The sequence below is a fragment of the Drosophila elegans genome, unplaced genomic scaffold, assembly GCF_018152505.1.
Source record: "Drosophila elegans isolate 14027-0461.03 unplaced genomic scaffold, ASM1815250v1 contig_271, whole genome shotgun sequence".
NCBI classification, from domain to species: domain Eukaryota; kingdom Metazoa; phylum Arthropoda; class Insecta; order Diptera; family Drosophilidae; genus Drosophila; species Drosophila elegans.
Window position 1 is genome coordinate 723,192 of NW_024545647.1, and position 27,951 is coordinate 751,142.

General features: G+C 36.8%; 1 protein-coding gene across 4 annotated transcripts in view; it reads right to left on the reverse strand.

Moving 5' to 3' along the window:
• LOC108134775 (dnaJ homolog subfamily C member 16) overlaps window positions 1-27,951 on the reverse strand; it is a 412,650-nt gene that overhangs the window by 226,181 nt on the left and 158,518 nt on the right. For all 4 annotated transcript variants that reach the window (XM_041708562.1, XM_041708563.1, XM_041708564.1 and 1 more), the window contains one exon: window positions 10,028-10,208. In XM_041708562.1, the coding sequence (XP_041564496.1) occupies window positions 10,028-10,208 (181 nt within the window). The remainder of the gene's footprint in view (window positions 1-10,027; window positions 10,209-27,951) is intronic.

Consider the following 27,951-nt stretch of genomic DNA (forward strand, 5'->3'; position numbering starts at 1 on the left):
TTTCATCAATTTGGATTTATGTTTATGCTATTGCTGTCACCCATTTTAAATTATTTAATTGAAATATTAGCTGCGCTCCCTGTATACAAAAAATTACGAAACAAATAAATATAATAAAATTTCTGATTATTTCTCAAAAAATGATTATAAATATAAAAGCCTTTTAGGCGCGAAATGAATTATCAGTTAAAGTCCCACAACTTGCAGCTACCAGAGCAGCTAATTCATAGGGGGTGCAAATCTCCCTTTGAGCTAATTCACTTTAAGCTCAGTTGCGATTTATTATCTTTTCGGTATGCCCCAATCGCACGCAGCAGTGTCGCTTTATCGAGCACGTGTTCAATTTTAATAATCATAATTGGATCCACTACTGTAAGTGTCGGTTTTCGCGGTCGCATTCGGAAAATAGATCGTAATTTAGGCGGCGGGGTCAGTTTGAGAGAGAAGCACAGTGCGAGACAAAGTGTTTTCACATTTTCCCCCTGGACTTGTGAGATCCCATGCCAACGCAAGTCACAGGGACTTCAGACTCCGCGTGTGCGTTGCAGGAGGCACCCCACTTTGCCTCCAACTTTTCAATGCGCTGATCATAGCAGTTTTTGTAGTAGTTTAGCCTCCAGCTCTTGGACCCGCTGCCTCAACATCCCCATCTCTCTCACCTCGCTCTCCAATTGAGTGACTCGCAGAGAAAGTTCGATGCAGTCAGCTGCTATTAACTTAAATTTTTTGTCCAGACTGCCGGTTATACGAACGTCACCATCACGGATCTCCTACGCAAGGCTTTCCTTTAGCTCGGAAAATCTTAGGTCGATCGTGTGAAGCAATTTAACAACGGAGTCACGGTCTCCCTTCAGATCAGAGTGAGTTTTCTTTCTGAGTCGCTTTGCTGTGGAAGACATATTTGTGTTGGGGACAAGAGTTTTTCGGTTGAGTGCTTTGTTGTGTTGAGTGTTTTATCTCTGTGCTCTTGTGTTGTGCTATGCACTGTTTCTTTAGGGATTTGTTGTTGCACTTAAAAGTGTTTTTTTAAGAAGCGATTTTTATAGTTTAAACCCGATTTTTTCCGATCAAAAAGAAGTTTTATGTGTTTTACTTTTGTTGATGTTGCTGCAGTAAGCAGTCTTTAGTTTTTTTAAGCCGAGTTTAAGGTGATTTTCGGTGTTTAAAGCAGAGCTTCACAGAAGTGCGACTTATTATGATTATGTATCATATGTTAAACAAGTCCGTTGAAGTGTTTCATAAAAATCTGGAATGTGTTGATTGTAAATAACTTTACATTCTGATTTACAAATTGTCTTATCATTGTGGGCTTAGAAAGGTTCTTTCATTGTGAATAGTTTTTTATAATATTGTTTCGGCAAATTCTAATAAATCTTCTATGTTAAAAAATAAATGATTTTCTTGTTGGAAGATTTTCTTATAATTTTAGTTCTTTTATTAGTTGTCTTTTGTATTGAATTATAGTTGCTGTTTAGAGCAGAGCGCCAGCGCTTAGTCAAATGCTCATAGGTGTGCGCTGCACAAGAAGTGCTGTTATACAGCTTTGCATGATTATTGAGCTACAGCAAAAACATGTACAAAGATTTTAAGTCAAGCTTTCGGCAATTCAGTAATTTCAATTGAACCTATCGTGCCTTTAATTTATATTTCTAAACTAAAGGGTGGCATTTTATTTGTCTTCCCCATAAACATTAAGTCGACCCCGACGTGATATTCGGAGTCTGCATTTCGGTTTTTAACATTGTTTAATATCGTTTAAACAATAACTTATTTTCGCTGTCGTTTGCTGCATCTGCACGAAAACTCTAAGTGCACGCTGCCGGCCGCCCGTTTGTCCTTTTTTCAGCAGTTCGCGCTGTGAAAGAAGCAAAACTGTGTTGTGTTGCAAACATTAAACATAAAAGGAATCGCAATTAATTGTTGTTGAACGCGTATATTGCATACATATATTTGTAAATAGCCGTGTATGTGTATAGTCACATACATTACTTTGCCAAGTCAATGCGCTGTTGCTAGGCAAAATTTCGGTAAAAAGAACAAAAACAAAGTCAAAGCTTCCGTTACGTTGCTGGCGACGCTCGGTGCATTAACATTTGCGCGGCAATGGTCATAGGGTGTTTCCTGCCCTCTGAATGTTTAACCCAGGAGACGCAATTAAACTTCAAAATAATGCACCCAGTGACATCGAGTCTTAGCGAGCCAAAGTGCGTTCCGTTTTGAGGCAATGAAAGATTATTTAAGTGCTGGAGCTAGTGAGCAGTTTGATGAAGCTGATGTCCTCGCGCGGCTGGAATGGCTGAACTGCATGAACTTGAAATGCGATTCTGCACAGACTTCGCTGGAAAAACTGGACTTTTCGGAGATTAGTTAAGATACGTGGTTTAAATTTTCCGCAGTCTTATTGGATTTAAAGGCGGAACTAAATCGGGCCTAAGCAGCTCTGCGCAAACTGCATTTGCCGGATTCCACAGCGGCCAACTTTACATCCTTTGATATTATAAGCAATGCGGATCTTTCTTTCAGATTTAGGAGAACTCGATTGCCAAATCTAGAGATTGCTCGTTTTCAAGGATCGTACTCAGAATGGCCGGAAATTCTTGCAACTTTTACCACCGTCATTGGAAATGATGACGAGCTAAGTGATATTAAAAAATTACAATATTTGAGGCGTGGCTTTGCAAACCACTAAACAAAAAATTCTGGATGGATTTCTCTTTCTTTCGTGACACAAGCTGGATCAAAGGACCCGTGAGAAATGGGAATATAATTTGTCAATCGCTGAGCTATCTACCTGCGCTGCTATGGAGTCCTTCTTGGAGGAGGGATGCAGGATGATTTTGGACCAAGTCGTCGTAATTCAAACACCAAACAGGTGGGAAATAGCAATTATAGAAGTAACGCAAGTGTACTGATTACTTCTGCTACTAACTAAAAACATTCAATTTGCTTATTTTGCGATGCTAGAGATATTATTTGCCAATATGCTCCCGTTTTTAAAGCTTGAGTCCCAATCTTCGATATAGAGAAGCAAAGCAAATGAACCTTTGCCTCAACTGTTTACGCAAGGGGCATAGCTTGCAGCAATGTATGTCATCCGACCCATCTATGAGCTCTCAGCCATTACCATCGACTTCATCAGCACTAGTGTCATGCTCATCTCCATTATCACAACCTAATCACCATTTAACGCACTCTCCACCACAAAACTTAAATACATTGCCAATGGATTACGTTCTGCTTCCAACTGCTATAATCTAGGTAAAAAATAGAGTTGGTGCATTTATGCCTTGCCGAGCAATATTAGATTCATCTTGTCAGTTAAACTTCATAATTTCGCGCCTAGCAAGCCAACTAAATTTGAAACTTAGACAATCGCACACACTTATTTCTGGGATAGGGGAATCTTCCATGAACTCTGATAAGGCAGTCGATATTCTGGTGCAATCACGGGATGCAAGCTAACGTGCTTAGCTGTTGTGACCCATAGTATCACTGATTATCAGCCAAATTTCAATAAATAATACAGGATGGAGGGTGCCACAAAACATTTCGCTTGCTGACTCTTATTTCAACCAATCAAAACTAATTGATCTTTTAATTGGCGCTGGGCTGTTCTTCGAAAGAATCGCTAAGGTGAAAATTCATTTAGATAGCGCCTTGCGCACGCTTCAAAACACCAAGCTTGGTTGTATAGTTTCTGGAGCGGTGTCAAGCATGTTAAATCGCAAAGCTGTCTTGGCTGCCATTGTCAAGGATCCTGCTGATCATTCAGATGATGACACACTTGCTGCCGTAGTAAAGCGGTTTTGGAAGGTTGAAGACTTCAGTTCAGCAAAACCATCGATGCTGGCCGAGGACTTACGATGCGAACAGCATTTCATAGAAAATTACATTGGCTGGATAATGGTCAATATTCGGTTCGCCTTTTATCCACTTCAGGGATCGAATCTTTAGGTGATTCGTTTCAAAAGTTTAAAATCAAAACTAAATATAAACTCCCATCTGTTAGCGCAGTATTTGGCATTTCTACAGGAGTACCTCAACTTAGAACACATGTCTCTCGCATTAAGAGATCCAGCGATACCACAATTTTTCTTGCCTCACCATTCCGTACAGAAGCTTGAAAGCACTACCAGAGATCAGCTTCGGGACCGTTCTGCTTCTATGGAGCATTCAACAGGTTCACATTGCTGTGGAGTATGAGGTTCTTAGCCAGGGCAAACTTTGTCCTCCCAAGAGCAAGCTGATTTCGCTGAGGCCAATACTTAAATCCGAGGGTTTACATCGCGTTGGTGGAAGGCTTCAAAATGCGAGCTTGGACTACGAGGCTCAGCATCCGATATTGTTATCCAAGGATCATCCGGTCACCAGGCCGATTATCTTCTTTTATCAAGAGAAATACTACCACTCAGGACCACAGGCGTTGCTCGCTGCTTTACGGCAAAGATATTGGCCAAGTGGAGGCCGAAAGTTCGTGGCTAGCTTCATCAACAAATGCGTCAGGGTAGCCTGCCGAGTTGAGATCGAGTTGAGCCTAACCCAGCATTTCATTTCTATCACAAGAAACCTGGAACAAAGCACCCCACAAGTGATACATCGCCGTCTTGTCTGCTTTTCGACGAAGGCTGCGCACTTGGAAGTCGTCCAGTATCTCACAACGCATTCTTTCATTGCAGCTTTGAGCAGATTCATTAGCTTTAATGTGATAAATGATAATACGACAAACTTTGTTGGCGCTAAACGAGAGCTAGCGGAACTGAAGAAGTTATTTTTGAGCGAACCGCACACGGCTTCGATAACTTCCTCCTGTTAAGAGAATGGGATTGATTGGAAGTTCATACCCCGCGTGCCCCACATTTCGGTTGTCTATGGGAGGCGGCTGTAAAATCGGCCAAATTTCACTCCTACCGATTTGTCGGTACAGTCATCTTAGCCCTTGATGAATTGAGAACTCTTGCATATGAAATTTTTGCCATCCTTAACTCCCGTCCACTTTGTCCAATTTCAGAAAACGCTTAAAATTTTGAGGTGCTAACGCCAGCGCATTTCCTAAAAAGTTCCAGCTACACAAGGTTTCCTAAGCCTTACGTCACTTCGCGAAGGCCGATTAAGCAGTAGGCAAAGAGTAACACAAATGCAGCAGCACTTTTGGAAAAGATGAAGCACATAGTTTTTGTCACTGTTGCAAAAACGAAGCAAATGGCGAATCAAAACATCCAACATCCAAATCGGTCATGTTGTATTGCTTCAGAAGGACAACCTTCCACCGATGAAATGACAGCTTGGGTGCATCCATGAAGACATACCCGGAAAGGACGGCGTCGTCAGAGTAGCTGTGGTATGGACAGCTACAGGTCCTACCAAAAGAGCCGTCACCAAACTAACCGCTCTGCGACTGGTTGGAACTGTGCCTCTTCCAACGGGGGCTGTATGTTTAGAGCAGACAGCCAGCACCTAGTCAAATGCTCATAGATGTGCGCTGCGCACGAAGGGCTGTTATATAGCTTTGCATGATTATTGTTCTTCGCATTTCTTATATCACTACATTCGTCGCGTTATCTATTCAGCTGAGCTACAGCGAAAACATGTCCAAAAAATTGAAGTCAAGCTTTCGGCAAGACAGTAATACAGAATCGCTGCAACTCCGAGCCCAGCTAATAAAATCAATAAATAATTTCGATTGAACCTATCGTGGGTTTAATTTATATTTCTAAAATAAAGGGTGGCATTTTTATGCAACGCAGTAAAGGAGACATCTCCGACCCTAAAGTATTATATATCACTAGGAGAGTCGATCTAGCCATGTACGTCTGTCCGTCCGTCTGTCCGTCCGTTTCTACGCAAACTAGTCTCTCAGTTTTAAAGCTATCTGCATGAAAATTTCCCAAAAGTTGTCTTTCTATTGCAGGTAGTATATAAGTCGGATCGAGCCGGATCGGACGATTATAGCATATAGCTCCCATAGGAACAATCGGATAAATAAAGGGTATACAAATTATAACTTTGGTGCTTATTAATTTTTTTTTAGTTCTTCGACTTATAATAATGGTTGAATATTTCAAAAATATGGTTTAAATTTTATCAAAATCGGATGACTATATCATATAGCTCCCATAGGAACAATCGGATAAATAAAGGGTATACAAATTATAACTTTGGTGCTTATTAATTTTTTTTTAGTTCTTCGACTTATAATAATGGTTGAATATTTCAAAAATATGGTTTAAATTTTATCAAAATCGGATGACTATATCATATAGCTCCCATAGGAACAATCGGAAAAATAAAGAAAAAGAAATTATAATTTTGGTGCTTTTTAATTTTTTTATTAGTTCTTCGATATATAGTAATGGTTAAATATTTTAGAATTACGTTTTAAATTTCATCAAAATCGGACGACTATAACTTAAAGCTCCCATGGGAACAATAAAATTATATAAACATTTTTTTTTTAATTTATCATTTTATTTTAATTTGTTTTAAAAATTCTTTATGATTAATTAATAATTTGACAGTTCAGAATTACGCTTTTAATTTTATTAAAATCGAAAAATGATATCATATAGCTGCCATAGGAACTATGAAATAAGCTTTAAATAGCTTCAATGTACATACACGCAAGTCAATCATAATTTTTATGTTTTCAAGAATATTTAATTTTTGCAATAGCTGCAAGGGTATATGAACTTCGGCTTGACGAAGTTTACTTCCTTTCTTGTTTTTGTATAGTTCTTGGATATTTGGTGATGGGTTGTTTTTTTGGGAATTGGGGTATAAATATGATTAATCGGACGACTATATCATATAGCTCCCAAGGGAACAATCCGAATATTAAAAAAAAAAACACATTTAAAAAAATTGTTACTTCTCTCATTTTAATTTTTTTTTTTAATTCTTTTAGACATATAAATGGCTTAAAAATTCAGAATAACGTTTTTATTTTTGCAATGGCTGCAAGGGTATATAAACTTCGACGACAGCCTGCTCGACTGGAAGTAACTTTGATTCATACATGAATTGTTTATTTTGAAAAATAACCAAAAACTCTTTTTTTCCATAACTCTTGTTTATTTATTTGTCAACTATTTCATGTTATTTATTGGCTACTAGAATATTAACTTAAGGTAAACTACTAAAGCAATATTAAGAGAGGAATTTGCGAATCGCCCTTTTATTACGGCTGATGCTTAGCCGCATGCCTACAGGTAGATTGTTGTAAGAAAGCAGAATCCTGCTAAGCTATTTAACGACAGTTCGTCCGCAAAAATCAGTTATTAGATCGTTCCGAAAAAGTAATGACAGAATATTCTTATGGTCCTCAAGACTGGATAAAAGAACGAGGCGACATCTACTGAAATACGATGGCAGCGGGTAAGCAAAGTTAATGGAAATAAGGGGAACCTTCAAGAATTTCTTTAAAGACGTCCATAGAAGATACAAGCGGCAATGAACTACTAACTTATACCTGCAAAGTTATTTACTAAAATAATGTTACTTAAGGCACAAAATTATTCAATACTAGATGATTCAAGAAAAGCATGAATGTTTGCTGAAACACGTTCAATAGAATTTTCCACATTATATTTAATTTGCATTATAATTTGTACAAAGCACCCGAAAGGGCTTATGAAGGGCAAAGTTGGATCTACAAATTGGCAAGTGAATAGGCGAAATGTACGCGTAAAACTAAAAGAAACAGCGAAGTCAATATTAAAGAAAACAAATTACTACGCTGCACATTCTGCGATGTTTTAAAGACTGTAAATCAACTTATTTTAACCTTGATGAATAAGGTGGCAAACGCCTCACCTGTCGAAAAGCAATTAATAAAAATTGCTTTTGGACTGGTTCAATTAATTGTCGTTGATTTATATATTGAGGGCTCCATAAACATGCGCATGGAAATGTACAGATTTGTACACGGGTCGTCAAAGTCCTTGGCTCAAAGCTTTATGAAGGCTAAAACACCCTTAGTTTTCAAATGGTGACAGAAATATGGCTTTTAAAACATACAATTAAATATGCTATTAAATAGGTCTTCTAGATCAGTTCTAAAGTAGAGTTTCCAAGATGGTAAGAGTGTATGTAAGCTGAACGATAGAAGGACACTTCCTTTCATTTAACGTAGCTAAGAACCAACAAATTTTTAGGCCACCTAATGGTTAATTTATGTTTGACAGACTGTAGGCGAAGGTATGACATTTGGTAAGAGAAGGATAGCCAAATTTTTACGTCGTACGCCTTTTGGAAGATTATTAATAAAAAGAACGAAAAGTAGTGGATCCAGAAGCCATTTTTGGAGACACCAGAAAAAACATTTACGACAGAAAAATGTTGATTTTTGAGCAGCTTTTGAAAGTTCTGTTTGACAAAAAACCAACTAAGTAAAATTTGTGGGAAACCAAGAAGAGATAGTCTATGAGGGAGAAAGCTATAATTTACTGAATGTAACGCCTAGCTAAAGACAGTAAAAAAGTCAACAACAAATTTTCGCATTTAATAAGGAGAAGTTATAGAGGCACACATACGTGGCAGTTGACAAGTGATCAACTGACCTTTTTTATGAATTGGAATAATAAAGATTCATTGCAAATTTTTGGGAACTCTAAAAATATTAAAGATAAGTTGAATAAAAAGTGATTGGCCAAGACAGATTCAACACAGTTTTTACTACACAGATAGGAATGCTAACAGGGCCTTCCAGTGACGGAAGGACATTAAGAACATTGATGTAAGGCAGATCATAAGGATAGGGAGTGGAGCAGTCATATGATTGTAGAGAGTTGGTTGACTGAAAAAGTTTGCAAAACGATTAGAAATGTTTAAGGACGATGATTCAGTCCGGTTGTGTGACAACCGTGGCATACTTTGAAAAGTCCTCCTCAAAGTTGGTTTTTAGATAAAAATGAAATTGGAGTCGATTGAAGAAACCCAAAACACGTTAGGTATGTTGAAAACGCTTATTATAATAAGGTGGTCCTCATTGGCGAAAGAAAAAGATACAAATTAAATGGCGGACATGTGTTTTAATAGACTGAATGTAAGAGCAATCTATGTAAATATTAATATTATTGATATAAATTTTAACTGCAACGAATTCAATGGAATGTGGGATTTCGAGAGGAAAAAGCTCCGATGAAAGTGAGTTGTGAATTAATACGCCACCACCCAGGGAGATGCGGTCAATTCTATGTGTATCAAACTTATCAAAAAATATTTCTTGATCGGAAACAGAATAGTTTAGCCATGTTTCAAGCTGCTAAATTTTAGCCACGTGGTTGATCATTATGGAGACAGTCAGCTTTAGAGAAATAGAAATCAGTGATACGAATTTTAAGTGAAGAGATATTACGCTTTTGCATAATAATGAACTTATGTACAGAAATAGCTTTGTCCGGAGCATGAAGTTTCTCACACAGGTAGATCCGTACATATATATATATAATATAGATTTTTTAATTAACCCTTTCAGAGGAATGTCCCAAACCCCAAGAAGTCGTCCAGGAGCCGCAAGGTTTATGCCATGAATATCGTTGGAGAAAGAAACAGTATGTCTGTCTGTTTGAGCAGCGGAGAGCACACATACTAATAAATACTATCACTTAATTTGTGTGAGTAATTTGCAGGGAGAAACTTGTCAATTTGCGTGTGCTGACAGCCGCTGCTTTGCATAAGATCGCTCTTTGCTTGTAGTATGGTCAAAGCAGTTCGGCAGATGGCGCAGCTATAACAAAATTGTTTGATAATTATTAGCTGGGTAATGGGTATCTAAAGTCCAGGAACTCGACTATAGCTGTCCCCCTTGTGTTTGTCTTGTATTTTTTTCTCTTATCCGGGTAAATTAAAATTTTCAAGCACTACTATCACTAACGAAAAAATAAGAGATAAATTTCGGTGACTCGTTCGCGATATCGTCGGCCGACTGTACTAACAAATATGATAAACGAATACTTATGTACAGTAAGGAAAACTGAGAGAATTAAAAAAATTCAATTTGTCATCAAAATATATAACTAAGAGATCTTACCCAAAAGCGACGCGGTCGTAGAATTCAAAGGCGGTTAGTAGATATCGGAGCCTAATCAAACTGCGTGGTTCAAAAATTAGAGCTCTTACTCTGTTGTCCATCCATCCGCCAAGAAAATCATTTATATTGTCATTAGCGACACGGTGGATAATTTTAAATGGTAACTTTTTACGTATAAATTCTGAAAATAAAAAAATTTACTGTATTAATAAAAAAAAACTACAGTTTTGACCGTTAAAATTGAGTTCAGTAGATATGAAGGTATATTTGTATGAATTACAAGAATAGAACTCTTAAACAATTTTAGATAAGGTGTTTTCACTGCCTTTATTTCCTACAAGTAATAACAAGTTAATTTAGCCAAATGTATATGCAAATAAAGACTGTGGATCGTATTTATGACAATAATAAGTTAGCAACAAAAATAATTTCAAACCCAAAAAGGGAAGTTATAAACTTTTTTGTTTCAATTTTTTGCTCCTTAAGTTTTTTATGTGTTATGGGTTCGCTTCCGCGTCGATTGGGTTATCGTTTCCTTTTTATGTTATTTTACAATATATGCAGAGACTGTTATTACTATATTGCACAAAATACAGTTTAACACACTGTTGCACCCAAAGCTTAAGTCTGTTGTCTTTAAGAAGGGCTTCTTGGATCTCTTTCATGGAATCCCAAAAGTATGCTTCGTGACATAAAAATAGAAGCTTCTCTAAAAGAAATAAACAGAAAACAAGTGCAGCCAATCAAATCAGCTCGCGCCCTCTATGACGGGAAACCGCACTCTGCCGTACTGGCAACACAAAAAGTTAAGATAAACTGATATCAGTCGTCTGCGAAAAAAGGTCCTCCAACCAGCAGACGGATATCGTTGTTTGTTTTTTGGGTTATACATTTCTCGTTGTTGTTGCACCCAAAGCTTAAGTCTGTTGTCTTTAAGAAGGGCTTCTTGGATCTCTTTCATGGAATCCCAAAAGTATGCTTCGTGACATAAAAATAGAAGCTTCTCTAAAAGAAATAAACAGAAAACAAGTGCAGCCAATCAAATCAGCTCGCGCCCTCTATGACGGGAAACCGCACTCTGCCGTACTGGCAACACAAAAAGTTAAGATAAACTGATATCAGTCGTCTGCGAAAAAAGGTCCTCCAACCAGCAGACGGATATCGTTGTTTGTTTTTTGGGTTAAACATTTCTCGGCCTAAACCCAAGACCCGTTAAACCGTCAGTACATATACAAGAGCAAAACCCACCAGCCAGAAATATTGTTAGTGCATAAATATACTCTTGCAGAGTGTTTATATAGTGTATTATAATTTCAGTCAGAAGCTTGCAACGCAGTGAAGGTGACATCTTCGACCTGATAAAGTATATATATTTTTGATCAGCATCCGTCTGTCCGTGCTTCGGACATGTATAGCATATAGCTCCCGTAGGAACAATCGGAAAAATAAATTAAAAAAAAATAGCATGCCTGTTTTTAATTTTTTTTTTAGTTTTTCAAGTCGTAGTAATAGTTAAATATTTCAGAATTACGTTTTGGATTTTATCAAAATCGGACCACTATATCATATAGCTCCCATGGGAACAATCAAAACATTAAAACAATTAATTAAAAACAATATAACTTCTCTTTTTTAAACATTTTTTTGAATTCTCTTTGACATAGTATTAATTTGATAGTTCAGAATTCGATAATTGTCCACAATGCTAAGACTAATTCAATTTTGCAACAGGTGCAATGGTATATGAAATTTGACTTGCCGAAGTTTGCTGCTATTCATGTTTTAATTTCTAATAAAAGTATTTTGCACAAGGCAACATGTGTTCCAACACTGGTTCAGTCACATCTGTTCTTGGGAAAAAGAATACAATCAATTCCTAGATGTCAAGACAATATAAAGTAAGTAAATATTGCTAATACTACCAAACAATCATGGACTTAATATTTTTTCCTTTAACGATATTTCAAGCATTAGCTTGGCACCTTGGTAGCAGCGAAACGTTTTTAAGTGAACAATAATCTCTGTCAGCACCTACAAAAATGCAATTATTTACATATGTCTAGCACCACTGTGGAACATCGATGTTTCCATCAGCACCAACACGGCAGCCCATATAGGACCAAAAAGGCCGAAAGGCCAGTCTAGTGCAGAGCAGGTGCAAAATGTTCAGGCCCTATCCCAAAATCATTGTCGGATCCGAAATTACCAAAATCCTAGGAAGATACGCAGCTGCTTTTCATGATAAGCATCATCAATGCAGACGGAGTACGTCTTACACAAAAGCTGCCGATGCAGCGGGAGTGGGATTTGCTATCTGCAAAATTTCCCAAAGTTGTCTTTCTATTGCAGGTTGTGCATAAGTCGGAACAAGCCGGATCGGACAATCATAGCATAAAGCTCCCATAGGAACAATCGGAAAAACAATGAAATAAAATTATTAGTTTGCTGTTTTTTTAGTTATTCGACATATAGTAATGGTTAAATATTTTAGAATTACGGTTACAATTTCATCAAAATCGGAAGAATATAACTTTATGCTCCCATGGAACAATACAAATATTTTAAACAAAATTTAAAATTAATACAACTTTTCTTTTTTTTTTTTTAGTTTTTAAAAAATTTACATTTCAGAAATACACTTTTAATTCTATCGTATAGCTGCTATCGAATAATTGAGCTGCAAATCATCATCATTTTAATGTTTTTAAGAATATTTAATTTTTGCAATAGGCGCAAGGGTATGTGAACTTCGGCTTGTCGAAGTACGGATTAAATTTCATCTAAAGCGGATGACTATAACATAAAGCTCCCATAGAAACAATAGTAATATTGAAAAAACAAGCAATTTTTATTTTAAATGTAACTTTTCTATTTTTTAATTATTTTTTTTTAAATTATTTTTGACTTATTATAAATTTGATATTTCAGAATAGCTTTTAATTTTATTAAAACCGGAAAACGATATCATATAGCTGCCATAGGAACTATCGAATAATTGAGCTGCAAATCATCATGCATCAAATGTTTTAAACATATACGCATGTAAATCATAATTTTAATGTTTTCAAGAATTTTTAATTTTTGCAATAGCTGCAAGGGTATATGAATTTCGGCTTGCCGAAGTTTGCTTCCTTTCTTGATTTATTTATATGTTTTATTTTCTCTTTTTCCTACTGAACACACTTGGACACAAAGCCATAACTGTAAGCACAATATTGCAATATTGGTATAGCCTACTCTTAGGCACCACCAAAGAAATCAATTTTAGGTCCTTTGATGTGTTGCTGGATCTCTGGAAGGAAAAAAAATACCACCGCGTAGGTGATCCTTGTTCTTTTTTAGAAACTTTGGTAGTTTCTTTTTGCAAACCCGTCAAACATCACCATGAGCTCCCCTTCCTTATTATCCAAAGCTGACAAATGCATCGGTCGCATTGTGGACGTCCTGCTGGTCGTTAAAGACTTCCGAAACCTCGCTCATTTTCATGATTTATAGTTCATTTCGTTTTGATTTGCGACAATTCAAAAGTAAACAAAACCAGATCAGCCCACATGTCGGAGTAGCAATATCTAAATGCTAATGCGCCAATGGATTCAGGCACATTTAAAAAGTCCACTAATACGGCACTGGAACATTGATTTTATTCTAAAATACATTATATTTTTTAAGCTTTGCTTAATTTACTCCTTTTTAATTCCAACAAAAAAATTGGGCGAACCTGTGCATACATTCTATGTATGTGAAAGGATAATATTTGGCGCGACACAATTAGTTGTACAGACCTTTCTTGCACTTTAGAAAATGTACATCTGTTCCTTTTTGGCCAACATTTTCAAGTAGATCGCTTTCAGCGCACCGATGTCTATAAGACACATATAGTCCGATTCATGATTTTTTTTGTGCTGTTGCAATATTATTCATGTATTTTACTGTTATATTTTAATTAGAAACACCGAAAGTGTGGAGGAAATTGACGTTAACTGTTACTGTCAAACGAACTCTAAAAATTCTCCCCCGCCCCCGTGAAAAACCACACAAGCCAAGCGCTGTCGCAATATCCAGTGACTGCCCAAAGCGCTACCAGCATTCCAAGTGCCGTTGACATTCACGGCTTCCGCTATCACCCAACATAAGCAGATTCGGGCCGGCGACAATCCAGAACTTCCAGGAGTACAGCCGCAAGACACGGCGGCCGAAAGTTGCAATACCTACAATAACGACAAACACAAACGGAACAAAACTGCTGTGTCGATAAAGCCGACGCCGACTACAAGCAGCGCCGGAAAGCGAGGCTTGCTGGGTCTGGATCGAGCGGACGAGATGCAGAAGCATTCTGACCAGGAACTGAGCAACTACAACCTTTATACCTTTAATTACTAAATTACACTGAATAATATATAAAAACGTTGAAATACTGAGGAGGACCTGATCTGGCTTAACTGTGGGAAGAAATATTTAACAAACTCCGTGGAACCAATCAAAAAGACGTCCGGAATCGAAAAAATGCTAAAATGTAACAAACTTGCTCATGTGCTTTTCGTAAAATGTTTGTATTTACCGCTTTTACCATACTAAATTACTTCGAGAAACAGTAGGTTAAAAATCAGTTTTTGGTATAATTTTAAGTTTGATTTAATTTAAACATGTTCGTATTCAAGCGGTCAACTAGGACCTCCAAATCTCGTCAATTCCTTCAAATGTTTATAATTTAAGTCAATTGTCCGATAGTGCAATTTTTCAAATGAACCTGTTTGCCTTGAGAACCCCAAAACTGTGTTGTTGCGACCATGTAACCATGCTAACGTTTGTAATTCTAGTAGAAAACCATAGTTTAAAAAAATTTTGATTTTGAAAATGATGATTATATTGGAAATGTAAGTTTGTGGGCGTTAAAGTGGGTGTGGCTTTGGTTTGAAATAAACTTCAGCACTACGAGTAACGGATATAATAATCCCCAGCCCATATAAAATGGCAAGCTTGTAATTATGTTGTTTTATAAATGCTGGACCATCGGAATCATGGTATATTCGCATTTTTTGCGAAGTAAATGTGATTTTCTGGCAAGTGTATCTCTTAAGTTCTTTACTTACTCTGTCCTTCCCTTAGGCTTTTATCTCTAGCTTTTCAATTTACCCGAATGAATAGTACGCAAATTTAATGGGTTTCTATTAGCATACGAGCAATATAACGTGGTGATTTTCAGTTTTGTTTACCAGCCCCAAGCCGACCAGACATGTGCCTCGGATATTGTGTGCTGTTTATTTTCCATTATCTCTTCCTCAATATATCGTTAGTTTGGGACGTTTCGGACGTTGGCTGCCTCGATATGGAATATGGTCAGAATTACCATTTTCCTTTTAATTTTTCGAACTCAAAACTATTTGCACCTTGACTTCGATTAAATATGTATCTGGATTACCGAACTATTAAAATAGAAACGTTCCAAACATTTAAAAAAAAACAAATAAAATCGTTGCGTCATTAGCGAGAGAACAGCTAAATCAAGTTGGTACCTGCGATTATATGTAGACATTTCAGAAGGTTTCTGTCACCTGCCACGTAGCATCTTCAACATTTTGATAGGCTTTTAGAATACAGCTGAATTAGATACACTTTCATAAAAAGTGTTTTACCGTAACTACAATATTCTCAAAAGGTGCTTAGTGTTTTCAAAACGCTGCTATTAGGTGCTGATAAATTAGAATTTTTTTTAATCAAAACCAACGAAAATAACAAATGAAAACGAAAGGAAAAACTGTGTGCGATTGAATCAAATTGAATCAAATCAGCCTAGCTTAACGAAAGTTGACGAAGACGGGGCGAATTCGCGAGAACGAGCTTTATTGTGCTCCCGCCTTCGCCCTAAACTAACTTACAGTAAGCTTCATGTTAACGACTTCAAAATAACTTCAATCTTTAACAAATTCAATAAAGGAAACTCAAATTAGCCAACACCGACCTCGGTGGCTTCAAGCCATTGCAATGGTAGAGAGACGGCTATGTTTATGCTTAGGTATATACTTGTAGGCTATGCTCTCTTAAACGGGAGCGCGAGGTCCGTTGTGTTACAATTATGCCGACGCTAGCACTTTCGGTGCGTAGTCCAAGGCATAGCGATCGGTTCATATTTCGGCCACTTGGGGTTAGACTGGGAAATTTCGATTATGTAAACACTGCAACAAAGTGTTACAGTGTGTACCCTTTAAGTACTCAATATGTAAGCATACTACATCTCCTTCCTTTTTATTTATTTTTTATTTATTTATTTTATTTATTTATTTTATTTTATTTTATTTATTTTATTTTATTTTATTTTATTTTATTTTATTTTATTTTATTTATTTTTTATTTTATTTTTTTTATTATTATTATTATATATATATATATATATATATATATATATATATATATATATATATATATGTATATATCTTTGCAGAGGGTATTATAATTTCAGTTAGAAGTTTGCAACGCAGTGAAGGAGACATCTCCGACCATATAAAGTATGTTTAATCTTGATTAGCATCCCTAGGAGAGTCGATCTAGCCATGTCCGTCTGTCCGTCCGTGGAGTTTTGGTGTTTTTTAATTTTTTTTTAGTTCTTTGACTTATAATAATGGTTGAATATTTAAAAATTACGGTTTTTAATTTTATCAAAATCGGATGACTGTATCATATAGCTCCCATAGGAACAATCGGAAAAATAAATAAAAACATTATTATGGCTTTGGTGTTTTTTATTTTTTATTTTTTATTTTATTAGTTCTTCGAGATATAGTAATGGTTAAATATTTTAGAATTACGGTTTAAATTTCATCAAAATCGGACGACTATAACTTAAAGCACCCATGGGATAAATAAAAATAAAATATTAAAAAAAAAATTTTATAAATTTATCTTTTTTTTGATTTTAATTTGTTTTATAAATTCTTTATGATTAATAAATAACTTCACAGTTCATAATTACGCTTTTAATTGTATTAAAATCGGAAAACGATATCATATAGCTGCTATAGGAACTATCAAAAAAGCTTTAAATAGCTTCAATGTAAACATACACGCAAGTCAATCATAATTTTAATGTTTTCAAGAATATTTAATTTTTGCAACAGCTGCAAGGGTATATGAACTTCGGCCTGACGAAGTTTGCATCGTTTCTTGTTATTTTTTATATTAGTGTATATTATTATACAATTTTTTTGGTTGATCAGACCATTGCTATTCAATTAGTTGAAAATTACTAATAAAAATTCTTTAACCTATCCTTATGAACTGTTTGTTTTTATTTTTAATATTTAAAATTACTATGTTATCTTTATACCCTTGCAGAGGGTATTATAATTTCAGTCAGAAGTTTGCAACGCAGTGAAGGAGACATCTCCGACCCTATAAAGTATATATATTCTTGATCAGCATCACTAGTAGAGTCGATCTAGCCATGTCCGTCTGTCCGTCCGTCTGTCCGTCTGTCCGTCCGTCTGTCCGTCTGTCAGTCTGTCCGTCTGTCCGTCCGTTTATATGCAAACTAGTCTCTCAGTTTTAAAGCTAGCTGCATCAAACTTTCCCAAAAGTTGTCTTTCTATTGCAGGTAGTATATAAGTCGGAACGAACCGGATCGGACGACTATAGCATATAGCTCCCATAGGAACAATCGGAAAAATAAATGAAAAAAAATTTAACTTTGCTGTTTTTTAATTTTTTGTTTTGTTCTTCGACGTATAGTAATGGTTAAATATTTCCGATTTACGGTTTAAATTTCATCAAAATCGGACGACTATAGCATATAGCTCCCATAGGAACAATCGGAAAAATAAATGAAAAAAATTATAACTTTGCTGTTTTTTAATTTTTTGTTTAGTCCTTCGACACTTAGTAATGGTTAAATATTTTCGATTAACGGTTTAAATTATATCAAAATCGGACGACTATAGCATATAGCTCCCATAGGAACAATCGGAAAAAAAAATGAAAAAAATTATAACTTTTCTGTTTTTTAATTTTTTGTTCAGTTCTTCGACATATAGCAATGGTTAAATTTTTCAAAATTATGGTTTAGATTTTATCAAAATCGGACGTCTATATCATATAGCTCCCCTAGAAATAATAAAAATATACAAATAATCTCCATTTAAACTAGTTCGGCCAAGCAAAACGCATCTCCTCCTACTTTTTCCTTTACGTAAACATCTATTCAGATGCATCGCCCGCTTAAAGATCTCGTATTTTGGCTTGGTTTGGGTTTTATTTTCTCTTTGGTATGCCCCGATCGCACGCAGCAATAATTGAAACCACTTTAATAATAATATTTGAAACCACTTGAAACCAAAAACTTGTATAATATTGCGCTCCCGTTTGGAGTACCCAATATCAAGTGCACATTGATCGTATTGAGTCGGTACAAAAAAATTTCTTCTTTTTGCCCGTTGTGGTTTGAATTGGGATCAGCAAGAGTAAGGTTGTATTCTTACTCAAGTAGATTACTATTGCTTAATTTACCTACTCTTGTAAATCGTAGAATCATGCTTGGACCTATTTTTATGCACAATCATGTGGAAGGTGATATTGACTCCATAGAATTGGTAAGCCGCTTAACTTTTATTGTGCCTTTTGGACCAACCCGCAACTACCATATTCTTAACTTGCCAACATGTACCTTAAATTTTGGCCTGCATGAGCCTTTTCGTGTTCTTTGTAACAATTATAAAAATCTATATAATCAAATTTGCATTTCAACCACTATCCCTGCACCGTACTTAGTTTTAGTTTTAATACCCTTGCAGAGGGTATAATAATTTCAGTCTGAAGTTTGCAACGCAGTGAAGGAGACATCTCCGACCCTATAAAGTATATATATTCTTGATCAGCATCACTAGGCGAGTCGATCTAGCCATGTCCGTCTGTCCGTCCGTCTGTCCGTCAGTCCGTCCGTTTATATGCAAACTAGTCTCTCAGTTTTAAAGCTATCTGCATGAAACTTTCCAAAAAGTTGTCTTTCTATTCCAGGTAGTATATAAGTCGGAACGAGCCGGATCGGAAGACTATAACATATATTTCCCATAGGAACAATCGGAAAAATAAATGAAAAAAAATTATAACTCTGCTGTTTTTTAATTCTTTGTTTAGTTCTTCGACATTTAGTAATGGTTAAATATTTCCAATTTACGGTTTAAATTTCATCAAAATCGGACGACTATAGCATATAGCTCCCATAGGAACAATCGGAAAAATAAATGAAAAAAATTATAACTTTGCTGTTTTTCAATTTTTTGTTTAGTTCTTCGACATTTAGTAATGGTTACATATTTCCGATTTACGGTTTAAATTTCATTAAAGTCGGACGACTATATCATATAGCTCCCATAGGAACAATCGGAAAAATAAATGAAAAAAATTATAACTTTGCTGTTTTTTAATTTTTTGTTTAGTTCTTCGACATTTAGTAATGGTTAAATATTTCCGATTTACGGTTTAAATTTCATCAAAATCGGACGACTATAGCATATAGCTCCCATAGGAACAATCGGAAAAATAAATGAAAAAAATTATAACTTTGCTGTTTTTCAATTTTTTGTTTAGTTCTTCGACATTTAGTAATGGTTACGTATTTCCGATTTACGGTTTAAATTTCATCAAAGTCGGACGACTATATCATATAGCTCCCATACGAACAATCGGAAAAATAAATGAAAAAAATTATAACTTTTCTGTTTATTAATTTTATGTTTAGTTCTTCGACATATAGCAATGGTTAAATATTTCAGAATTATAGTTTAAATTTTATCAAAATCGGACGTCTATATCATATAGCTCCCTTAGAAATAATACAAATATATAAAATAACTTTCAAATAATTGAGCTGCAAATCATCATAGCTTCAATGTTTTTAAACATATACGAAAGTAAATCATAATTTGAATGTTTTCAAAAATGTTTAATTCTTGCAATAGCTGCAAGGGTATATGAACTTCGGCTTGCCGAAGTTTGCTTTCTTTCTTGTTTTCTTATGCTTTCAACCTTATAGGGTCCAGTAATTCTAGTCTAGCTTATGACCTGTTTCATTTTTTAATAAAACCTGATCTTCTATTTTTAAATCAAAATCTAAAGTATTTTTGTCAATTTTTTCTAAAATTTATCTAGCTCTCCTAAATGCTTGTTCTAGTCTAAACTTAAATTTTTTAGCATAGTCTTCCATATTATGCATATTATGCACCAGTGCACTGGTAGCGGCAGCAGCTTGTGGATGGCCCACCGAAAAGCTCCTCCATCGCTGTGCCTAACTTCGACGTTTCCGACCATGCCGTCCGTCCAGCCCTGCGTGAGTCGCGACGATTCGTTTTAGGAGCCACTGTTGAGGATGCATGTTGCCCTCCGCCACGGCGACTAGCTGCCCTTCCTCGATGTTGGCCTGCTCCCGGCACCATCGCCGCCCCGGACTGTCAGTAGCGGCCCGCCTGTCAGCAGGTGCCTGGACGTAATTGCGTCTTCTTCGCTTGGGTCGCTGCTCATTGCCCCGAGGGATCTAGAGTTCATTACGGACTCTATCCCGACCAGGACTGTGCCCAGCTCTTTTGCGTTAAGAAGTGCGCTGCCCACCGCCACCCCACCCAGTGTCCTCCCATGAGCGGTACCCGAGGCGGTGTGGACGCAAATTCGCATCCGATTCTTAGACTTCAAAATGCTCCAATATTTGTTCGCGAAGAGCCTGGAAGTTCGGTGCGTTGTCGCAATGAACAGCTTGGGGATATTGTCGTCGACTAACAAACCTTTAAAAAGCCAAAATAAAGGAGTCTGTGGATAAATCTGAAAAAATTTCTAGATGAACCGCTTTAAACGCAAAACAAACAAATAGGGAACTGTTAGATTTATACGGAGGAACTGTTAGATTTATACGGAGGCATTCACGAATTTTCAATGTCGTGGCCCACAAAAATCAATGCCACATAATGCAAATGGGCGGAGAGCACGGAGTCGGCGAGCACGGAGTCATCAGTCGAGGCTTGCATTTAAAGCAGCGTATACATGATCGAACTGCTTGACTGCAGACCTCCTGAGCGTTAACGATCCAACCATGCTGTCGAATGATACTCACGAGTGCTCGTGGACCGTCATGAAAATTGGAGTATTGCAGATGCCGGACATAGTTCTTCTCAAATTGGGAGCGTTTTGTGAACAACAATGGAAATTACAAACTTACACCAAGTTCCCAAATCTTCATGAATAAATGGGTTCAATCTCTGAACACTTAAGCCGACTCTGGAGCCTTTTCTAACTATTTCGATTTTTTCTTGATACTCGTGTTTTTGAATTATCTCGACAGTTTTATTAAAGGCTTCATTATATTCGGTCGGTGACAGAGTTTTTTCGAAATTAAAACTCTTGTCTTTGCATTTTCCTTTAAAAGTCCTGATGAAAGTCCCTCGATGACAACCACAATTTCCGGAATTCGTGCAGTATCGGTCAGTCCAACCGCAGCCTTCCTTGTCTCCAGTAAACAGGACTTCCTCAGGTGACTCGAAATTTGAAATTTGGTGCCAGTAATCTTCTGCATTCTTTAAATACGGTGGTCCAGTAAACCAGATTAACAGTATGATTTCGTCAATGCCACAACCTCTTAATACAATCTCTGCTGTGTTCAGTTAGGTTGGGACATACCGCCAAGTAGCTTAACCTGACTCTTGAATCTCAGCTACCCTGTTCGAGACGAACGTCGACAACGACTATGAATGAGATCGGCTCCAATGAAGCGTAATTTCAGAATCCGACCAATAAACAATTCGTTCGATAGGGACCTTCAATACGGGCTTGATTGTGTGACAAAGATCTGCAAGAAGGTGAGCGGCACATAACTCAAGCCTCGGGAGAGTTTTAGTTTTGGACTTTGAAGTCAACAACGATAACTTAAAACCATCTGCAGTTTTGCTACGATTACAAACGCAAACTCCCTAAGCTCTGATGGATGCGCCGGCAAAGGCATGTAATTGAGCCGGTGACTTCGGATCAGTATATACAAACCGAGGAATGGAGATCTCATCCAATTGAGATTCCATTCTGTTTCAAAACGCATAGGAATCCAACTTATTAAGCCTAAGTTCCTGCAATAGGATATTTCCTTTAATTACTATAAGACTTAACCAGCCAGGGGGTCGAGCAGCTTCGAGGTCACCGATAGTATGTTCCGTTTTATCGCTCGAAAACCCATGACAGCAGTGTCAATTTTGAACTTAAAGGCATCTGTCAAGGCAACCACGATATTCCTAACACCTTAGATGGCTCTGAATCCGAGATAGGTATGGATTTGAATGTGCTCTCAGATGCGGTGACTTCAGGTGGGTTGTCAATTAAAATCCTGCACTTTGAAGCAACTGAGACACTTCACTCAACGCAGCACCAGTCAACTACTCATTGACGTAAATGTCGGATCCAATAACTTTAGAAGCTCTATGGAATGAAAGTTTTGGAGACTCATTCAACCTTTTTAAGCACCGAATAGTTAGAATTGGGACTGGTCCAGTACCATATGTTTCCACACTATAATTTGAAACTGCCTATCCGCTTCATTAACATTAACTTCACATAAGCGATACATTTTCTTTACATCGGCACTCATGGCAAAGCTGTGCACCCGGAAGCGGAGTAAAGTTGAATACAACTCATCTTGGACTGTCGGCCACCTGAGATGACGTTTTACACGACGCATCAAAAACGACTCGCAGTTTGGTCTACTTACACTGGTGCCTAAGAACACATTGATGAGGGATGACTTAGTACGGAGTAGGAGGAATATTGTTGACCTCTTCCATAAATTCTAAGTACATTTTCTCGGGACAACCTTCTTTCAAGCGACAAAAACCGCCGTTTTGCAACTTTAAATGAATTTCCCAACCCATTTGGATTAGATTTAAAGTCACTTCATAAATACTTTCTTGTTACAATTACACTACAAACAAAGTAACAATTTTAATTACATTACAAAATCAGTTTCAATCAGTATTAATTAAACTTTTTAATATATAAATCCTTTTTAATATTATATTATTTTAAATTTAATTTTTTGTGAGTGTTTTAACGAGTTGTTTAAGTTTATGTGCCAGTATTTGTTTTTAAATAATGAGGCACTGAGATTCAAGATCGTATAGCATATGCAATAAATTGTTTCTCTGAACTTGCAAGTTTTGGTCTAATGTTTATTATGTTGTTGGTTTTCTAGAAAGAGGAAAAACGAATCATGTCATAAGGATAATTAGGAAAACTAATATTTTTAAGTCAATCCAGTTGTCACATTCAAGTCGAAAATCTTTTTTGGGCTTTCAGAAACATTGAATATTGAATGTCACTTTAATTTTGTGTCGACTTACTGCATCGCATGTACTAAAAACTTTAACTCCATAAAAAAGAGTCGGAATGACTAAAGTTTTAGCGAGTAACATTCTGTTAGAAATCGGCAAGAATGTTTGTGTAGTATGTAATTATCGTAACAACCCATAACTTTTTCATGTGACTGCACTTACAAAATCATTCCATGACAGGCATTTTGTTTTTTTTTTGGTTAAAGCTCAAGTCTTTTTCTATCTTTTCTTTTCTATCCCAGTTATCAACATTCAATAAACATATTTTACAAATTAATATATTCATTAACTAAACTTAAAGGTCGACTTACATATATCTGAACATCATCCGCATACATATGAACTGTGTAACGTTCATAGACAATTCATTAGACAGAACGTTAATATACATTGAAAACAATATTGGCCCTAATACCGATCCCTGAAGAACACCAGGATTAGTTGTTTAAAAATTTGATACGTTTTCTTTAATAATAACCGCTTGCTTCCTATTTGTGATATATGACGACATAGGTTAAACTGGTCAACTGTGTCGAATGCCTTACTAAAATCCAGCAGTTCTAAAAATGATATAGTACTCCCATCAGTTTCCCTATGTATGTCCTCTACAATCTTGGTGATAGCTGTCGTGCACCTTCTCTGCTTACAGAAACCTGATGGGTTATTATTTAAACAAGAAAGAAAGCAAACTTCGGCAAGCCGAAGTTCATATACCCTTGCAGCTGTTGCAAGAATTAAATACTTTTAAAAACAATAAAATTGTGTATATGTTGAAAAACATGGAAGCTAATATGACTTGCAGCTCAATTATTAGATAGTTATTTTGTATATTTTTATTATTTCTATGGGAGCTATGTGATATAGTCGTCCGATTTTGATGAAATTTAAACCGTAATTCTGAAATAATTAACCAATACTATATGTCGAAGAACTAAGAAATAAATTAAAAAACAGCAAAGTTATAATTTTTTTTTTCATTTTATTTCCGATTGAAATATTTAAATCGAAAAACTAAAAAAAAAAAATGAAAAACAGCAAAGTTATAATTTTTTTATTTATTATTCCGATTGTTCATATAAGAACTAAATGCTATAGTCGTCCGATCCGGCTCGTTCCGACTTATATACTACCTGCAATAGAAAGACAACTTTTGGGAAAGTTTCATGCAGATAGCTTTAAAAGTGAGAGACTAGTTTTCGTAGAAACGGACGGACAGACTGACAAACGGACATGGCTAGTTCGACTCTGCTAGTGATGCTGACCGACGAAAACTAATATAATTGTTCAAGTCCCCTGCCAGGATAATATTACTTGTATTATATTTAAGACATACCCTTGAGAAGACTTTTATAATATTAGTGTAGTCTATTTGTCTGTTATGTCTGTCTGTATGTTTATGGTTATGTTTAACATTAGTAACTTCTAGGGAGACGTACTCAATTTGACTATCAGAAGGATGTTGTTCTATGATTTTACATTTTATTTTTGAATATACGTAACTTGCAACCCACCAGCATGACCCACACGGTCTAAACGGCATGGAGTATAACCAGGACATTCATAACAAGTATCTTTACCATTTGATTGGAACCAAGTATCTGAAGTACAGACCATATCGACATTTGAATTTACATATAAATACCTAAATTCTTCCATTTTGTGACATAGACTTTGAGCGTTTATGTGGCTTATCGTTAAACCTTGCTTAAAGTTTAGGAGAATTCGAATCATTAAACATTATTTGCACATATTTAACACACACACGTTAAATTATGTTGATTAACTCGAAAGCTAATACTTCCCCCAGCTGCAGCAGCAGCATATTTTAGTAATAAATTCAGAGCTGCAGAGGAATTAAGAATTAAGATCGGGAATAGACAAAAGCTCTTCCAAGCTTTCAATGCAACAAATTTCTGCTTCATCCCCACCGCTTTGCACGTGTTCAAAGCCACGGCGTGTGAAAACGCAGATATGAATTTTGCCTTATTCATATTCATTGCTTCTTTAGAAAGTACGAAGCTTTCTTTGGAGAGTTGCTCATTTACATATACTCCGGCACTGGAGTTAAATTCAAGCGGCTGTAGACTTTGTTGTTCTCTTGTCTGCTTTCAGTATGCTCCGTTTGATCGTAGTACTTGTGTTTTGCCATTTATTTACTCTAACTTAACAATTACAACCGGATCGGTTAGTGAGCTTGGAAATTAGTGAATTGTGACTTTCGAGCTTGGAAAATTGTTCTTACTCTTGGCGATGGTGTTAAATTAAATGAAAGGCACATGGTATTAAAGATTGATCTCAACCTTTCGCCGGCAACAAACGGGACACCGTGATTTTGCAAGCATTCCTGTAAAAACTTTCCGATCCAAGGAAGATGATCAGTCGTAGGAAACTGGGCTGTTTTAGAATTAGGAAAACAAGAAAAAGACAAGTTCAGTCCGGATCGCGGCGACACAGGTAGATGGCATATCATTGAAATACATTCTTCCAAAAGGACCGGATATGGTAGTGTCCTTGCTGGGATTGCTTATGCGCTTCATAGATCGACCTATAGCGGTGTTGGAAGATATAAGAAATTATGGTTCGCGATCCCGAAGTTTCTATGGCAAAATGGTAAGTTGATCGCCCACCAGATACATTAGTAATGTAAATGATGACTGGCGCCGCGTGTTCGCCGTCACTCGCAAACTTTATTCTAAGACGTAACACAGAGCGATTTAGCGAGGTTCATCCTAAAGCAGTAAAAGCGATTTGCCAAAACACTTTCGTCGACGATTGGCTGGAGTCGGTTGATACGGAAGATCAAAGTGTTAAGTAAATACATGCGAAGGGAGAATTAAAAACGAGAAATTGGCTATCCATCTCCAAGCGCGTCCTGCAATCTCTGAATGATGTATTTGAAGCGGCAGCCAAATATCTTGGCACACATGAGGAACTGCAGGAAACGGTTTTGGGAATGTGGTGGCTTCCAAAGTCAGACTGAGTGCTGAGTGCTTAGCATCGTCAAGTCCATTTTCAATTCCACTCGGACTTCTTGGATATTTTAACATTCGCGCTAAAATCATCCAACAAAATATACGGATATCTGGTGTAACAGGGGACGACGCAATTGAGGAACCTGATGAGACTGACTGGTTGAGTTAGCAAGCCTCACTGCCAAAATTAAGCGATCTGCGCATCCCTCGCTGCATGTCATGCTTAAGTAGTGCTAGAAGCCTACAACTGCACATGTTCTTTGACGAAAGTCGATATGCTTACGCTGCAGTAGCATACTTGCGAGCCGATCATTAAAGACTAAAGTAGCTCTTTTAAGACCTAAATCTGTACCACGAATGGAATTAATGGCGGCGGTTTTGGGATTGCGCTTGGCTAAATTAATTCCTGGAATTGACAAACAAAATTGAAAAACGAAAAACTGGACTGATGTACAAGATGTTTTGTACTGGATAAGTTCGCAAGTACCCTCAGTTCGTGGCTCTAAGAGTCGGAAAAATCCTTGGGGGATCTGAAGTTGATAATTTTATACGTTTGGTAACTGTCAAACCGAAAGGACCTGAGCTAGAGAGAGTACTTTCACTCGCGAGTGATGTAGAAATGGACACAATCTTTATACGGGTATGTCAATAAGAAGAATATTTTAAGCAATTCGATGTCTCAAGGAAGGCCGCTGCCTGGCAAACCGAAAAAGTAAATTTTTTTAAAATGCTCACCAAGGTATGGTGACCCATTCGGAGTTCTGCGTGTGCAAGGTCGAATCGGCAATAAAGAGATGGCGAGTCCTATTCTTACAGTTCGAGCTCTCCATTTTTAACTGGTGGCATCATTATCTACTCATTTTTGATGGTTCTAAAGATGTTCACTAATTTTCGTGGCGCTAGCATAGTTCTTGCTCAAGAGATCGACAGAATATCAACATCAGATGTAGAAAGCAAGTATCCGGATATGTCGTTTGCTTTCATTTTTCCTGGTTCGCCTCACATGTGAGAAAAAAATCGATCCTGACTGAAACCTTTTTCTATGCCGGACTGCGCGAAGAAGTTTGGCGCGTTGCCTTGGCCGATGTGGAATGTAGTTTGAACTCAAGGCCGCTGACTTATATTTCGTTGGAATCTGCAAATTCGGAGACTCTTATACCGAATTACTTGTTGGTTGGCAATTTGATGGCCGATGTGGAATATACTTTGAACTCAGGGCCGCTGACTTATTGTATATTTCGTTGGAATCTGCAAATTCGGAAGCTCTTATACCGAATTACTTGTTGGTTGGCAATTCGAGTGAACTTCATGAGCACGGTCCAATGGAATGCACTGGATTAGGACTGGAAATAAATTTTCGTATTGCTGGTCAACTAGCAGACCGATTCTGGAAAAGATGGATTCGAGAGTTTTTGGCCACACTGACAAGACGAACAAAATGGTTTAAGCCGAATCCAACTCCGATGTCCATGGATAACTTAGTTCTTATCGTCCATGAAACGAGCAAGCAAAACTCCTGGACAAAGGGGATTGTTGTGCCTGTTCATTGAGCGAAGGATAGCCAAGTACGTAGCGCTGTTGTGCTTACTTCTAATGGACTTGTTTT